General features: G+C 40.1%; 1 protein-coding gene across 5 annotated transcripts in view; it reads right to left on the reverse strand.

Annotated features, from left to right (window-relative positions):
* Positions 1-18,056, reverse strand: part of PCSK5 (proprotein convertase subtilisin/kexin type 5) — a 249,914-nt gene that overhangs the window by 32,932 nt on the left and 198,926 nt on the right. For all 5 annotated transcript variants that reach the window (XM_018085966.2, XM_018085965.2, XM_018085967.2 and 2 more), the window contains exons 21-24: positions 15,084-15,186; positions 5,123-5,259; positions 2,992-3,189; positions 2,577-2,645 (exon numbers count right to left, since the gene is read on the reverse strand). In XM_018085966.2, coding sequence (XP_017941455.2) covers positions 2,577-2,645; positions 2,992-3,189; positions 5,123-5,259; positions 15,084-15,186 — 507 coding nt within the window. The remainder of the gene's footprint in view (positions 1-2,576; positions 2,646-2,991; positions 3,190-5,122; positions 5,260-15,083; positions 15,187-18,056) is intronic.

Raw genomic sequence — 18,056 nt, forward strand, 5'->3', positions numbered from 1 at the left:
ATATGGCATGTAGGAGTATCAAACCAATATAAAAGTATAATACCTGTGTCTTAAACTGTATGTAGTGTCACTACTGATCAAGAAGAGAGGTTGCCCACACAGTCTGCCTCCACTACTTGCTCTGTTATGCTGGCCTCTGGCACCATGCCAAAAGGCAACAAATCCTATTAATTTTCTTGCCTGTGCCAAGCAGGACAAAACTGACCAAGACTGCAGATAGTGGTTTAATTTATTATTTGGTGCCTGGTGAAAAAAATTTTGGAATAAAAAATGTGTGTCTTTTGGGCTAGTATGAAAACAGGTAGTTCTTAATTAGCTTATCTATCGCTCCTAAAAACCAGATTTGTGTCTACAAAAAAGAGAAAAATATAATAATCTTTGTAATTTGTAGACAGTAAGAGAAGCACTTACATTTCATTGCTCCCTATTTACAATGTAATGCCAAGGTGGCCTAATATCCCCTTTTGAATTAATAAAAACTCTTTAAGTCACTCTGTGTTCAGTATAACTTCCTAAGGAAGTTAATTACTTTTATTTCTTAGAGTTTATATTGAAGGATCTCAAAACACTTCAGAAAGAGCAGGTGCTGGGAGATTTTCTGTGAGAGAACAATCTTGGGTCTTCTGTAGATCCACAAATATACACAAAATGTATTTGCATTTATATATATGAATAACTACTTTTCAATATGTGAACTATATAATTTTGATTCCAATTACTATAATGACTACGTTTCTCTTTTTTTCCCCACTACACTTCTAGTTGAAACGTTCATAGCATTGAACAATTCCTACACCCGCTCTGCAATTCTTACTCAGATTGAATTCATCAGTGGTGTTGCAAGGAAGATAAGACAAAAAGAGATTGCAAGATCACGTGGCATTCACTTAATTTTTAAGAGTGTCTGTAGAAAGACCATTTAGATATGAAACTAAATGTGTCACATTCCTTATTTTCTCATCTAGATGTTTTAGTATTTGAAGTATTTTTATGGTAGTGCAATTTCTTTACAGCTTTCAAAATAATCAGTTTCTTCTATGAGACAAGCAGTTCAGTTTTAGGTTTGTTTTGTTGGTTTTTTTTTACGAAAGTCTCTCTCTCTAGCTTTCTGATTAGACATGAAAAACTTATTACTCTACTCAACTTATCTATGAATTAAGTTATTGATATGCCTGAAAACTCATTGAATATTGAGAGCAGAAACACAAGAAAACAGCATATCTACCAGACTTATAGTAAGTTGAAGCTTACAGGTTGTGCTTTATTTCAGGAAAACACAGTAATTTGCAAAATCTGCTTGGGACTGTGCTTTTAGCCCACTGCTGGTGCTTCTGTTCCAAACAGAGCTAACAATAAAGCCTTCTCTTTGACTCTCAATAATATATGCATCATAACCATCAAAGAGTTTCCTTAATACACTGTCCATTATTAATCTCTGGCATCTTAATACTTCTGACTTTACACAGCAGTGAAAACTAATTCAGTCTTTGTTTTACCTGCAGCCATTCTGCTGATCTTCAAGCTTTAAAGGGCCTATATTAAGTCAGAACTTTAAGTGCAAGAATCTGAGAATATATATGTAGCAAATGTTATGGATGATTAATATTTAGGATATCAGTGATCATCTGAGAAAAAAATGTAAATGAGCACAACCTCTCTCTGTATGCCATTTTTCTGTATGAATAGCCTTCCAGTCTCTTTATGCGGGTTTATTAAGTTAATATACAAAGAAGATCATTCTATGAATTACTTGCAATTACTGTTTTTAAGAAAAATTCCTATGCACCATGCATTTCACCTTAATTCTGATGCCTTAAGCCCCTAATTTTTTTTATTTTTCTAATATTTTTAAGACTTGTAAGTTTTATAAGTAGTGGAAGTAGCAACCTCCCCCCCCTTTTTGTCCCTTGTTCCTTTCTACCCCACTCATAGCCCCAAATCCAATAGAAATGTTTAGTCTTTTGTCAAGGCAAGGCCTAGATTGTGGGAGAACAGCATATCAGGGCCTAAACCACGGAATATGGTCAAGAATTAGGTAACTATGTACCCTTTGTGCTCTGATGATGGTGAAGATGGGATGAATGGGGGGGTCCCAAAATGCACCCCAGACTCATTTTAAGGGGGGCGGACCTGGGGCGGACCAGAGTAAAGGCCACAGGGTGGACACATCTGGATTGGATGGATGGTATTATAAAATGTAACATCTCAGGCACGGCCAGTGCACGTCCTGTAACATCTTAGCCTTGGCAGAATAAACCCTTTCTTATCTCACCGCTAATTAACTGCTCCGGGAGATTTTTTCAGCATCTAAATACAGCGGCAACAATTCGAAACACAGATTGACACTAAACTGTTTCAGAAGAGTAAAAAAGAATTTTAAGTCATAAGTGTTGTGAAGAACATTGAAAATACTAGCATGGGGAAATAACATCAACAAAGATAGTACAGATACTCTCCCTTAACGTCTCTTGACTAATTACTCAGCAGCTTGCACTTGAACTTGTGAAAAGAGTAAGGAGAACCACTTTTTCCCTACTTTAAGAATAAGAATAAAGGTTAATAAAGGGAATATTTACCCTCTTTGCAATTCTGGCATCCATCTGAACATGGTATGCACTCTTCAGAGTCAGGATCTTCCACTTCACCTGTGTTTTGCAAATCATCAATATGGGTTAATTTTAGATAATGAAAGGGCTACATCTGGAAGGACTCAGCAAGGTTCCTGAAAATAAACTTGATTCAAATCAAAAAAGGAGAAATACTCACAGAAATTTGTTTTCTCACTTGCTCTTGTGTAACCCCACTCAATTTGAGGAAAATACTGCTATTTTACATTAACATGACATTAGAAGGGAATCAGAGTAGAAACTTCAGGGCCTTGAGGTCAGGTGTGACTGTATATTCCAAAACAGGATTTGGTTAATATGCTTAACCAGATTTCTGTAACAAATTTAATAGAATATTTGTTAACTCCTGCTGAAGGATGCTTACCTTCTTTACAACTATGCTTCTGACACATATTTTCAGTAAGGTAGTAGCCTCTGAAACATCTTTTGCAGTGATGGGAGTTCAGGCACACCTCACAGTGGCCAGAACAAGGCATACAGGTATGGTCTGCATGGTAGTGACCTGGAGGACAGCTCTCTCTGCACTCCCCTCGATACAAGAAACGTTCAGTCCCTCTTCTGTCTGTGTGGCAAACAAATAGGAAAAAGTTGTCAGCCATAGAAGGCATTTCAGTATAAGAAGAAGCTTTACAAAACACTGGTTCTGTGGTTGAGACACTGACTGCTAGATTTGTACAGTTTTACGCCAGGTGAGTTCACATCTATAAGAGTTTCAGGACCTCAAACATTCTGCTTTCCTGGAGATTTATGGCTTATAAAGATGTCATGCTTGAATTATGACTGTTTACATCCATCAACATAGTAAAATAATGATCAACACTTTTCCACCACTGAGTTTCCCTTGCAGAGGAAAAATGAGTATTTGTACTGCATTGTACATACAGGTATAGAATTACTATTAGGAAAGCAAAGTGCCTCACTTCACCTTTGGAAAAGACCAGTCTTCGTCCCTAGAATATTCAACTGTAATCTTTACCCTAGTGAATCATCTAGATTTGAATTTGAATAGCAAATATGCAGCTATTTGCTATCAGTACATTAGCATTCTGTAGTGCACAGGAACTGGGGGGTCCCCTGCTTCAAATCCTTCTGAATGAAATCTGTGGAAACACCCATAACTCCATGTGCCATCTGCTGTAACATGGGTAGTTTTCTAGTAGGTTACCCTTCAGTATAAATTACATACATTACTGTCCTAAGTGTATTTCATTGCCTTAACTGCAGAGCAAGAATTTGCTTACCATAATTTATTTTTGAAAGTGCTTGTAATATAATAATAATTGCAGCAATAGAGACTAATTGCTGCAATAGCAGCAATAATAGCAATAATAGCAGAAGCACTGCCTTTGTTTCTTTTATAATTAACTTTTCCAGACTCCTAAGGGTGTGAATCTCATCAATGTCTTCATTTCTTAATGCACAGAAACACAAGAACTTCTGTCTACAATAAGGAACAGACCTAAGGAACAACTATACACACTTGCTCTCACATTAGGCCTGAAGTACTGTTTGAAAATGTCAGCTACTGAGTCACATTTCCCAAAGTGAAAAAGCCAGTATCATAATCAGTATGACTAATTGCCAGCTATGCTAGTGTTTGCTTGTAATCTAAACACTTACTAAATAAAGCCTGGGACACTGATGACTAGGACTGAAATGGAAGTAGCAGGTGAAATTAAAAAGGCTGTGAATCCATTGTGAGTCCTCAGAATAAAGCTCATTAAAAATTGCCCTTTATTAAGTATATTAGAAGTTAAATACTTATTTCCAAAGGAAGCTCAGACTAGTTAACATACTTGTATGTAACAGCCTCAGGTGTTACAGCCATTAGGTGTTACAGAGACAAGACAGAATAATTTTTAAAATGGAGCTTCAAAAGGAGAAGGGTTGCTTTTTTGAATTTCCACAAATCTAACTACATTTGCCTGCCTCTCAACCAAAGTTCTATAAAAATGTCTGTTAGTGGTAAGCTTTTCTTTGCAAACTCTGTTTGTTCAGCTGTAGGGACACAGCAATCTGCAGTGGAACCCACCATGTTTGTTTCTTAGCCTTCCCCAGACAGATGTTATGGAAAGTAGCCTGGCTCCCTGCCTGCTTGTGCAAACTTGCAGTATAGCACATCCTGTGCAGAGGCTGGGGGAGGCATGTATGGAAATTTCTTTTCCAGAAACAGGCTACATAGGTTTTCTGTCCATACCCCCCCCCCCCCCCCGCCCCTGTGCTGTTCTTTCTGTTAACGTAGCTCCTCTTGAAAATATACCAACAGAAATGCATTAAGTTGCAAGGACAATACAGAGTTGTGGTTTCTTGTACTATTTAAAAAACAAATTGAGTTCCAATACCCTTCAGAGTTACAACAAGATTATGACACAGGTTGGTAGCAAAAGCACTACTCATTTTATTGACTCTTAAAAACTGGCCCTGAGAGCTGAGGGAAAAGGGAACTTGGAGGCCAAGGGAGGGGAAAAAAACTGGCAAGAAGAAATATTTCTTACCTGTTCCACAAGAGGTGCATTTGTTAGGTTCACTTCCACTGCAATCCAGGCAGGTGTGATGGCACACATGACATTGTCCTTTGAATTCAAACTTTCCTCTGGGGCATTGCACAACACAGCGACCATCGTCAAAGACTCTTTTAAAGAAGATAGGGCATGATTACAAATTTAGCAACTACTTGTTCGTTAAATTTAAACTTGAACTTTAATCCTTCGTTTTCCCAATCTTATTCATAGTATTTACTATATGAAAAGTGTTTTGAACTTGAATCTTAGACTTCAAAGATTATTTTTCTTTGAGATTTTTTCTGAGAAAAATTACCTTTTGATCCTTTACCTAGATGTACTTATACCATAGTCCATGCAGTAGTCATTTATGTCTACTAGAAAGTAAGCAGAACTTGGTCTTTCTCTGTGAATGAATAATCCACCTGTTTTACTTTTAAGACTCCCTTTGAAAAGTACTATGACTTCAGTAAAATGATTTGTAGATAAAGTCAAACATCCATCTGAATCTTGGCCTTTAGGAGCTGTACTTTTTCACTCACATATTGTCAAGCTTTAGGAATGGTATTCCCCAATTTTGTGCTCTCAATGAAACACTCCAAACCATGTGCCACTCATTCACTTCCCTGTACTCCTCCCTCTCCCCTGCAGCAGGATGGAGAAGAGAATTGGAGGCACAAAAGATAAAGATCACAGTCTGAGGTAAGAACAATTTACTGCAAACAGCAATGAAATAAGAAAACAAACAAGAACAGCAACAATATTAATAACAAATTGTACAATAGGCAAATGATTAACCTTTCACCACTAGTCCACAAAGCCCCCCAGCTTGACCACACCATACTATGTGACCTGGAAAGGGACTCCTTCCCCTACCCCTGGAAATGATGAGAGATAGTTCTGAACATGCCCCTCCTGCAAAAATGAACCCGGTTGTGACTGAAACCAGGACATTATCCACCTCTTATTTTATACCATTTTTGTCAAGCCCAGATATTCCAACTTCCAATTATACATATATATATCTCTATATATGTACACACACACATATATATATATATATGTATATACAGAAGAACAGGTGTCATTTCCATAGCCAATAGCTGTCCCTCCAAGATGACTGCTGAGTTCATTTAGTCCATGACTGTGGGTTCTATCCATCCTAGATGTCTTTCAGGGCAGGAGTACTGTCAGCTGGTTGCAAGCTGCATCAGGAGGTCACAGCTGGTGTATCTGGAGCAGTCCATCCTCATTGTCCATGGTAGTTATGGCATACAGTGGCAGTGTCATTTAGCAACCAGTATTATACAACTCAACATTACAGACTGTTCTCACCCAAAAATCTGATCCCCTTGAGGTACACATCATGTTTCCCTGTCCCTCTGTTTTACCCACCAAGTGCACCCGGGTCCTTGAGGAAAAACAATCCCAACAATGGGTTTACTTTTGCTTGAGGCAGGACTAATCCAAAGTGTCTTCCCTAACATATTTCTCATATGCACTACAGAGACTTTATCCCCTTCTGGTGGGGGTTTTGATTGGGCAGGGCCAGCTGGATTGGTAGAGACTCTAGCGTTAACTGACTAGCTGCCCTTTGTTAAATGTAGGTCCTAATGTTTGAAGGTTCTCCCATCCATTGCTTTAAATGTGGTTTTTATAGTCCATTGTACTGTTCAATTTTCCCAGAGGTGAGTATATGATAGAGAATGTGATATATGTACTCATACCATGCTTTCTTTAAGGCTATTTTAAATGAGTTCCTGTTGTCCAACTCAGTTCTTTCTGAGGTGTCATGTTGGCACAGGACTTGCTTTTCAAGGCCCAAGGGGGTGTTCCAAGCAGTGGTGTGAGGCAGAGGGTATGCCTCCAGTGGATGTTTCCAACATCATAAGCATGTAGCGTTTGCCTTGGCATGTTTGCAGGAGTGTGATGTAATCATATCTGCCAGGTCTCCATATATTTATATTTCAGTCATCATTCACCATACCGCAGAGGGTTAGATTGGCCTGCTTGATTGCAGCATGTTTCAGAGTTATGGAAAACCTAGGAGTGTGCATGGTTGAGTCCTCCCCTTGATCATGACCCTATCTCTATGTTGCATCTCTTCCCTAATGACCTGAGGCATCACAGGCCCACTGAGCCAGAAATAATTCACTCATGCTGTCAGTCCAGATCCCCTGAAATATTTTAATCTTGGCAGCCTGATTCACCTGTCCATTGTTGTGATGTTCTTCAGTAGCCCAGTAGCCCTTGGGTACATGTGCATCTACAATAATGTACTTTTACAGCCATCTTCTCTACCCAGACAGTGACGCCTTGCCACAATTCGGCAGCCCAGGTAAGTTTACCTCTATCCTCCTAATTCATCTTTCTCCATCAGTCTAGCCAACCCCACAGGGCATTTGCTACCATCCACGAGTCAGTGCAAAGGTAGAGCACTGGCCATGTCTCTCATTCAGTGATATCTAAAGTTAGCTGAGTGCCTTTCAGGTCTGCAACCTGACTTGATCCACCTTGTCCCTCAGTAGATTCTGTGACTCATGACATAGGACTCCACACTGTAGCTTTCCATTTTTGATGTATCCCTACAATAGGGCAGGAAATGTCAGTAAAGAGAGCATGTTGCTTTTCATTTTGTGGTAGCTGATTAAACGTGGGGGCCTCCTTAGCATGTGTCACCTCCTTCTCCTCCTCTGATGATGAGAGTTTGAAATTTTCACCTTCAGGCTAGTTCATGATGGTTTCCAAGATCACTGGTCGAGTAGGGTTTCCTATTCAAGCTTGCTATGTGATCAGCATGATCCACGTAGTATCAGTGGCATGATGTGTGGAAGGGACTTTCCCTTTGAACATCCAGCCCAACACTGGCAGTTGGGGTGCCAGGAGGAGCTGTGCTTCTAATCACTTTTAAAGCAGCTCAAATCCCTTCATAAGCTACCAATATGTCTTTTTTATTTAGGGTGTAACAGGTCTCAGATCCTTTGTATCTCTGACTCCAGAACACCAGTCAATCCAGCACTCCAGAATCCTTGAGTCTCCACTGGTACTTTTTGCCAGAGACCCCAGGAAGGAGTTCCGGGAGTTCCAGGAAGGAACCATTCTCCCCAGCTGCAATGTAGAGAACATTTTTCACATCTTGTCCTGTCCTGACTGGCCCAAGAGCTACTGCATGAACAATCTCCTACTTAATTTGCTCAAAAGCTTGTTTTTCAGGCCCCCACTTAAAATCGTTCTTCTTCCAGGTCACATGATAGAGAGGGCTTACAATCTGACTGTAATCTGGAATATGCACTCTCCATAAAACCACAATGCCTAGGAAAGCCTCTGTTTCCTTTTTTGCTGCTTGCTGGGGAAATAGCTGCTGTTTTGTTGACCACATCTGTTGGAATCTGATGACATCCATCTTGTCACTTTACTCCTAAAAACTGAATTTCCTGGGCAGGTGCCTTGACCTCACTTTGCTTTATGGTAAAACCGGCCTTCAGGAGGATCTGAATTATCTTCCACCCCTTTCTCAAAAACGTCCTCTGCTGTGTTGCCCCACACAATGATGTCATCAATGTATTGCAAGTGTTCTGGAGCCTCACCCTTTTCCAGTGCATTCTGGGTCAGTTCATAACAAATAGTGGGACTGTGTTTCCACCTCTGGGGCAGTCGTTTCCAAGTGTACTGGACACCACACCAGGTGAAAGCAAAATGGTCTGCACACCAAAGGAATGGAGAAAAATGCATTAGCGACGTTGATGGTGGCACCACTTTGCTGCCTTGGACTCCAGTTTGTACTGAAGTTCCAGCACGTCTCACACAGCTGCACTGAGTGGTGGTGTGACTTCTTTCAGGCCATGATAGTCTACTGTCAATCTCCACTCTTCACTGGACTATTAAAGAGTGAGTGAGTCTTGCTGACTTCTCCCTGGCTCTCCAGTTCACGAATCATCTCTTGGTTGGGGGTCACGGGGTCCCGGCTGGTGCAGTCGACAGTACACTGCTGTGGTAGCGATCGCTACCCGTTGTTCAGTGCCACAGCAGAAGGGTCCTCTGAGAGAACCAGGAAGGTATTCAGTTGTCTAATTTCCTCTGTCTCCACAGCAGCTATCCCAAAAGCAACAATGCCTTTTTGATCCTTGAAATACCCTCTCCTGAGATAATCTATGCCAAGGCTGCACGGGGCCTCTGGACCAGGCACAGTGAGGTGTCTTTGCCATTCATTCCCAGTCAGGCTCACTTCAGCTTCCAGTACAATCAGATGTTGGGATTCCCCTGTCACTCCCAAAATAGAGATGGATTTTGCCCCTACATTTCTTGATGGCATCAGGGTGTGTTGTGCACTGGTGTCAAGTAAAGCCTTACACTTTCAAGTAAGATTCAATAACCTGATGTGTCAGGTTATTGAATCTACATAGTCCAAAGATCCAATTGTCCCTTTCCTCCACCTGGCTGAAGGCAGAGCCCCTTTATTTCTGTTCATAGTACTTGTTGCTCCCTTCTTGCAAATAAGTAATGGAGGTCCCCTCAAGAGAATCAAAGGTAAAATCAGCTCTCCTATTCTGTGTGAGGACTTGCCCACTGGAAACTGAAGTGATATTTATGCTTGAAGAATTGTGGTTCTCCTTCCTTTCAACTCTTGTGACCATGTCTGCAGGGCAGAGGTGAATTTTCCATCCCACTTCCCACTCCATGCCATCTCCACTGTTGCACAGGAAAAAACACACTTTGTGGTGTGTACCCTCTTTCTCACAAAGTGGGGTGCCTTCTCCTATTAGCAGATGCTCTGGTCTATACCAGTGGGGAATGGAACATTTCCTCTCTAATTTTCTTGAATCTTTCAAACCTGTCTGCAGTCTTGGAAAGTCTTTCCATAGCTGAGATGCTGGTCAGTAGGGAGGAAAGGAGACGATCACAGAATCGTAGCATCATAGAATCAGCCCAGTTGGAAAAGACCTCTGAGATCATCAAGTCCAACCCTTGATCCACTACTGCCATGGTTACTAGACCATGGCACTAAGCACCACATCCAGTCTCACCAGCACCACATCCATCATCTTAAAAACCTCCAGGAATGGAGAATCCACCACTTCTCTGGGCAGCCCATTCCAATGCTTGATTACCCTTTCTGGAAAGAATTTCTTCCTAATATCTAATCTACACCTCCCCTGGCACAGTTTAAGACCATGCCCCCACCTGGCTACAACCTCCTTTCAGGGAGTTGTAGAGAGTGATGAGGTCTCCCCTGAACCTCCTCTTCTCCAGGCTGAACAGCCCCAGCTCCCTCAGCCTCTCCTCACAGGACTTGTGCTCAAGTCCCTTCACCAGGCTAGTTGCTCTTCTCTGTACCTGCTCCAGCACCTCAATATCCTTCCTGAACTGAGGGGCCCAGAACTGGACACAGTACTCCAGGTGTGGCCTCCCCAGGGCTGAGTACAGGGGACAAATCACTTCCCTGGACCTGTAGGCCACACTGTTCCTGATCCAGGCCAGGATGTCATTGGTCTTCTTGGCCACCTGGGCACACTGATGTTCACATCTGTGGAGTCAGCCACCTAAAGTACTCTTTGTTCTCCTTATTTCATCGATATCAATGCCAATGAGTTGGTGTGTGATGATGGCATGCTCCATACAAATTTCCACCACATAGATTGTGTACACTGGACCTACAGGGAACATTTTTTGAGTCCTTGTAGATTACCTCCAGCACAGCTAATTCTCTCAGGTACTGGATTCCTTTCTCCATGGTATTTCACCTGCTTGGGCACACTACTAGATCATCTTTGTGAGAATACCTTTCTCTCAGACTTGACAGAGTCACCTCCAGAGGCTGAGAGTCTCTATCCTCTTCCCAATTTCCTTGTCAATGCCCATGTCCTGGGACAGGGGTCCCAGTTACTTGGCTTCACTACCATCTGATTTCACATCGTGGGTGGCAATATCCCAGCATCAGAGCAGCCCAGGTCATCAGGGGCTCACCTGACTTGCAGCTGAAATCTTTTCACATATCTTACAGCTCACTCAAGGATAGGGATCAGGTGATTATCTCTGGCCCTGCCTCTTTGGCTTATTCTGAGGGTCCTGCTACCTCTTCATACTTCACTAAGCAAACTGATTTGGTCTTGGAGTGGCCACAGTGCCTGTTGGACTGCTTTCCTCCTTCTCTCGCTGAGTGTGGTCTAGTGACAAGTAGTGTCCCAATAAATAGTAGCCAGGGCCCAGCACAATTCAGTAAGTTGCTCCTTTACGGAGTTGCCACAGCATTCTCCTTGCAAATATTCTGTCATTTTATCAGGGTCCTATAGCTGCTTATGGATGAACTTCCTAATGATTGGAGCAGACAATTTCCCCCAAAACTGGCCCGTTTTCTCCCATATTCTGTACCACTCATGATTAGCTGCCCTCAGGGTCAATCTCTGAATGACCTTCTTTGAACTCTGTCCTGACTCTAAACTTGGTGTTCACTGTACTGACTCTAAACATGATATAGACCATACTGAGGAGACATAGGAGACATAGCAACAAGAGCATACTTTCCTTAACATCCACAGGAAATTCAAAATTCTCAAAAGCTATTGTAACAGTTCTGAAGAAGAAAAAGCTGAGGAAAATCACTGACCCCTGTTCTCCCCACCGAGTATGATTGTTAATGGCCTCTCAAAGGTAGTGCCCGAGATAAGGGTAGGAGAGCCACACTGAATATACATACTAAATGACCCTCCTTGCCGCTGATGTTGTCATGTCATAAGTTGATATCACACAGTACAACAACAAAGTAATCCTGATCCTTCTCTGTCCTCTGAAAAAGAACACTGCTAGGAGCATAAATTGCATATATGGAAATACATATATGATTAGGTACCACAACCATGTGAGCAGACCAAGCAATATTGCGACCAGTGCCTCTGGACCTAATACAAGAAATTCTTAGCTCAAATTTGTTTCCAACCTACTCTGGGCAGATATGTTTTTGTCTCAACCCTTCATGTGTCACATTGGGCACCAAATAAGGCTGTCGTGGTTTAGCAATGGTATTCCCCAGTTTCATGCTCTCACCAAAACACTCCAAACCATGCGCTGCTTGCACACTCCCCCAACCCCATCCCGTGCAGCTGGCTGGAGAGGATAACTGGAGGCACAAAATGCAAAGAAAATGGATTAAAATAAAAACAATTTAATGGAAACAGCAATGAAATAAGAAAACAAACAGGAACAGCAACAATATTGATAACAAAGTGTACAACTGGCAAAAGACTCACATGCGAGTGCTCATCACTATACCATTGTGGAACTCCAAACAATACCTGACTGCGCCATGCTACATGACCTGGAAAGGGACTCTTTTCCCCCTGCCCCCAGAACTAATGTGAGGTAGTATAGAATAACCTCCAGGTCCCTAACTCTGTCTTGTCCAGAATCAGGACACATATCTACAAACATTTAGGACTTATGCTGCTGAATGTTCTCCTTTCACTGGATAATTAAGTATTTTGCTAAAGAATTCTTTTATGTGAAGACATTTATGGTCCATTTTTCACTGCTACTTAATGTCTACTGTTTTAATCTGCTTGGAGAAAAATAGAAAAGCATCAGTTCATATTTGAGTATTAAAAGAATATAAAATAAAGTTGGCTAAATTTTGGCAGTGTTTGTGTAATTAAGAAAGTAAGAAAAGAGAGGCTGCAATCCTCCACGCTTAACTGCTTGGATCACTTTTGTATCTGAGGACTTGGGACTCAGTTTCTAGAAAAGCTGAGCACCATTCCGGATGTTAGTACAGGCTTTGAGCTTTTCTGTACACTTGGCAAGAGTAGGCTCTCTGTAATATTAAGAAAATGCACGCTTTTTTGGAGCCAGACAATGGCATTAAAGAATGTCTGGAATATGCCTTCGTAAATTTGAGTTGCTATGATCATTGTTGGATTTATTCTGAAAGGAGAAAAATATCTGCAGAGTTTAAAACTCAAATGTCTTGAAACCATTTAAATTTTGCCATGATTTGAAAAGTCTAGGCTTATGAAGTGTGAAGGTAGAAGAACAGGGTGTCATGCCTTCCTGAAGTGCAAGTGGCAAAGCAGACTTAGACATTGAATAAAAATACTTGTGAGGTTGAAGGCAGGCTGCTTGAGGGAATCAGGGAGACACTTGTATGGGTATATGAAGAATTCAGCAAAGATGTATTTCTGCTCTAGAGTCTGACAGCAAGATAGTCCTATGCAGACCGTAGCTCATATATCTATGCCCACAGATTTAAGACTATTATTCATCTCTTCATGCAGCCCTTTCTGTTTGGTTTCTTTGCAAATGAAACAATGTGACAGAGGTACTGGAGGTAGCTGTGCTATGCTTATATGGCATGCACTGAGTTCAACTCCATGTGCTGGCTGTTATGATAGCCATCCTTACAGACAGCTCACACAGCAGTAAAGTAAGTTCTTCTTGCTTTTTTTTATGTTGCCTCTAATGGGAGACACCCTAATGTCAGATTTTGCCACTAACCTTTGTAGCTCCAACAGTAAACATGGACAAAGAATTTTGTGAAAATCAATTTGGCCGGAGAAAAAAACACAATTCCATTTTTTTCTTCTTCTTTTTTTCCTTTTCTTTTTCTTTTTTTCTTTTTTTTTTTTTTTTAACTGGTAACAGCAATTTCATTTGTCGAATGATCTAACTGATTTTTTTATGAAATAAGATGACATCTATGCTGAATTTTCATATGGAACTCTTTAGCCTCTGGGTAAGATTTTTCTTTATTATTTTTTTTTTTACTATAGGCTTTCCCATTTAATATGTTTTTTTCTAACAGCTTTCATAATGTGCAGAAGGATCACAGAAACTTTTTTTAAACCTTAGATACCAAAATTTAGAATTGTTAGAGAACTTATCACAGCGGCTACAGCAGCACCCTTCCAAGAGATCACAAAGATGTCATCACTGCAAACACCTGGGTGTTTTAGCACAATGATATTCAGTTCCTTCTTTGCTTTGCAAATAACTCTATGTAAAGTACACAATATAGGTTGCAAGGAAGCACAGACAATCTAATTTAAATGCCACTGTGAATGGGAGAAATCCACTCCACCCTCCAAAATTCTGCCTAGATTTCCTCTGCTGTCGTTTCTGATGTACAATACCTTAATTATTAATTAATTAATGTTTTCTCAATTATGAATTTGTTTAGACTCCATTGATCCTGGTGTGCCTTTCATTAGCATAGTCATATCATAGGTGATTTCGGGGCAAATTGCAGGATTGCTTGGTCAGGTTTTTTTCCTACCTGAATAGGATCTGATCCTGATTTCATACCAGCGCAAATATCAACTGGCTACAATGCAATCCAGTGCAACAGAACCAGTTACTGGTGTGAGACTACAGCTATGAGTAGGACATGAGTTTTAAACCAGTAGCCTCCTGGATTATGTGTGAGATGACCTAAACACAAACCTCTGATCTGCAGTGTCCCGTGGAGAAGCTTCTTTCTAGTTCTGTTTACTCCCCACGGCAGTTTACAAATATCAGCCTAATTCATGCATAACACCTCAGCTAGGGGATGATGTTTAGGTGCTATGAGTATCTCCCAAATTAGCCTATTGCTAACCTCAGCGTCCATATTCATGCCTTGTGCCAAGCTCCATAGTTGCACAAATGCCCTAGATTCTTGTTAATTTTTTCATTGCTGTGATTCCAGCAATTATGGTTTCAAAAGGATGACAATGAAAGCAAGGCTATTTTACATATTAAAAGGAATTTTTCTTTATCTGTGGGAATCATGCTGCTAAACATTACCTGCTTGTGTAACCAACCGTCATGTTCCCATAAAAATTGTTTTCTTACTTATCCTGGTTTTGTTTGCCCTAGTCATTGCTTGCTTCTTAAGTTGACTCTGTATGCTAGTGCTAAATACAATACAGCCACTTCTCCAGATGATGATGTGAAATCTTTGTACTGCTCTGTGCTAGGAGATAATTACCTTGTAAGTAGGCAGCTGATGCAGTTGTCTGACTCAGGCCCAGTGCACTTCTGACAGGATGCTTCACACAACTGACATTCTTGGGAATCATCAAGATATTCCCCTGGTAGAAAAAATTTTGTTTATTTCAGACCAACATCTCACAACTGAAAAAAAAAAAGAAAAGAAAGAAAAGCACCTAGCCAGGCTGGAAAAAAGGAAAGGAATTAGATCTATTTTGAATTACTGAAATGAGCACATTTCCCTGTGGCATCAGGAAAACAAGTACTGGTTCCCTTGGGGAACCAGGATACTCAAACTTGGTAGTTTCTAGTGCTTATTAATTTAGCTTTTTATTTATTAGTTTTTTCCCATGTGAATTTGACAGAGTGATTCTTGTTGTTCTTGTTAATGTTATTTATTTTGCATCATTTGAACTGGTGAGATTCTTTAAGATTCACTATGGAAAGTTCCATCAAAACCAGTGCTACCAAGGAGTATTCATTACATAATGTCTTTAGGTGCAGCTGCAACATGAGCCTGATTGTAAGCTGCAGCATAAAGACTGTGCTGTCATGGGTGGGGGTATGTTACATGAGGAGATGGACTTGAGCAATCTTCTGTTAGTCAGAGACATGTTGGTGCTTCCTAAAACCCTAGCTATAGCATATTTTGCCCCATCCCAAGCTGCTGATGGAAGATTCCATACGAAATGGACCTAGGCTCTCATTTAGGCTGAATCAAAACTTAGTGCCAAAGTGCACATTTGGACTTGAAAAAAAAATTGTATCATATGGACTGTTACCGTAAAATGGAGATAAAGATATAAACATTTCTAGATCATGAATACACTAGTTCTACTATAGTGCTGAAGTGTAAAGCTTGCCTCTTTATTTACTGAATATTAAGTAAAACACTGGTACAAATGGTAAGCTGTTTTATATTCTTAGAGCAGAGATATTAATTTGGTAAGTATGAATATATACTGTATTTGTGTGCACCATCATGTGAAAACAGTAAATCAACATATCACAGTTTTATAAAGCTCAAGATTAGTCTTTCATGTCAGTTTGTTTTGGGAAAATTTATTGTAACTGAGTCTATATATTTAGAGAATTGGCTGTTCCTTCATTTTTGAGTAATGGAAGAGGCTGGGCAAAATGTCCTATATAATACATAAACCCTGCAGTTTCTATGGATACTTCAATATGGAGAAACTCTTTCCATTTGCATTGCTGCTGGAAAACCCAGATTTGGCAAATACAGTGAACTTCAGGACTAAAAATACAAGTGTGGAATGATTCGGTTTTGGCTCCCAGTTTCAATGAGCTCCTTATATTTGAAGAGCAAAGGCACTGTACAAGCAGCTACCGGTATCAATTTAAAACAATTTCTGGAAGAAAAAGTTTCTAAAATACCACAAATTGTGTTCTCTGTTCATTGTGTTTTTTACTACATATTAAACTGTATTAACAAATTTTTTAATGGTTGAAACCACAGGTGTGAGATATGAGCTAGGATAGTACTTCCATGCTTAAGGGAATGGGAATAGTATAGTTATAAAAGCATACCAACTGGAATATCAAGCCAATTGTGGGTGAAACCTAAGGTACCCAAAATGTACGCAAAGATATAATTTTCATTTTGTAAAGGTTTGTGTGGCTCCTGAAGAAAGGGAAAAATAAAAGACAAGCCAAAAGCCAGTGACAGAACCATATAAAACATGAAGGCAGTCCTTCCCAGAGGCTGTTTCGGGATCAGTGCTAACTGGGAAAAAGTTCAGAACTGGGAGAAAATGAACAGTCTCCTGATGAGATCAGGGAAACAAAAATCTTTGTATGCATACACGTTCATACATTTTTATAGTTCTCATTATCCAAAGAGCATTTTGTATGTGTATATATATATTACATATGTTTACATACATTTAGGTAATCCCATGCATGCTCATATAGGCCAAATCATGTAAACTGACTAGTTCAATAGAACTAGTGTAGCATTTCTGAACTGCAATGCTGCATCTTGTATGACTGATTACTTTATAAAGGACTAAAAATGAAAACATTAGAAAAACTGTTAGACACAGAATTCAGCAGGACTCTCAATGTTTCTACATATTACTCAGATAACTTGTTGTATTGATGCATATCTATCACTTTCTAGAAAAAAATAATGTGGTCTACTGTCTTGTAGTTTTTCAGACCACTACAGATTTGGTTATTGTAATCCTCTTAAGTCTTTCTGATATGTATTTAGAGGATATAACATGGAAACCCAGGTTCTCAAATGCCTTATGAGATTTAATATATAAATAATTTGGTCATGGTTTAGGAATAGTACTCTCCAATTCAGTGCCCCCACTGAGACTCTCCCAAACCAGACTCTACTTGCTCACTCCCCTTGCTTCCCCTCTCCCTTCCCATTCCAGGGATGAAGCTGAGAGCTGGAGGCACAAAAAGGTGAAAATCAGGGGTTGAGATAAGAACAACTTACTGGAAACAGCAATGAGATAAGAAAACCAACAGTAACAGCAATAATATTAATAACAAAACATATAAGACAAAGAAACAATTTAAATGTAAAAAGGTAAACCAGTTCCAGACTTTCTAACCCACCATGCTTTCTCCCTCCACAGGAAATGGTGAAGCAAGTCCCTTACCCCCACCCCTCACAAGTGATGTGAGATGGTATTGAATAACATTAGGGTCTAGCCATTCCCCTTGCCTGGCTACTGTAAAAAATTAACCCTGTCCTGACTGAATCTAGGACAAATTTCATCTATCTATGTATCTAATCTATCTAATCTATCTAATCTATCTATCTATCTATCTATCTATCTATCTATCTATCTATCTGTCTGTCTGTCTATCTGTCTATCTGTCTATCTGTCTATCTATCTATATCTATGTATATGTATATGACACACTGTCCTAGTTAGGACAGCTGAGATCAGTTCATCATGGTGGGTGTAACCCAAAACTGTATTCTATAGCC

Source organism: Manacus vitellinus, unplaced genomic scaffold (assembly GCF_001715985.3).
Source record: "Manacus vitellinus isolate BGI_N305 unplaced genomic scaffold, ASM171598v3 scaffold_9_pilon, whole genome shotgun sequence".
NCBI classification, from domain to species: Eukaryota; Metazoa; Chordata; class Aves; order Passeriformes; family Pipridae; genus Manacus; species Manacus vitellinus.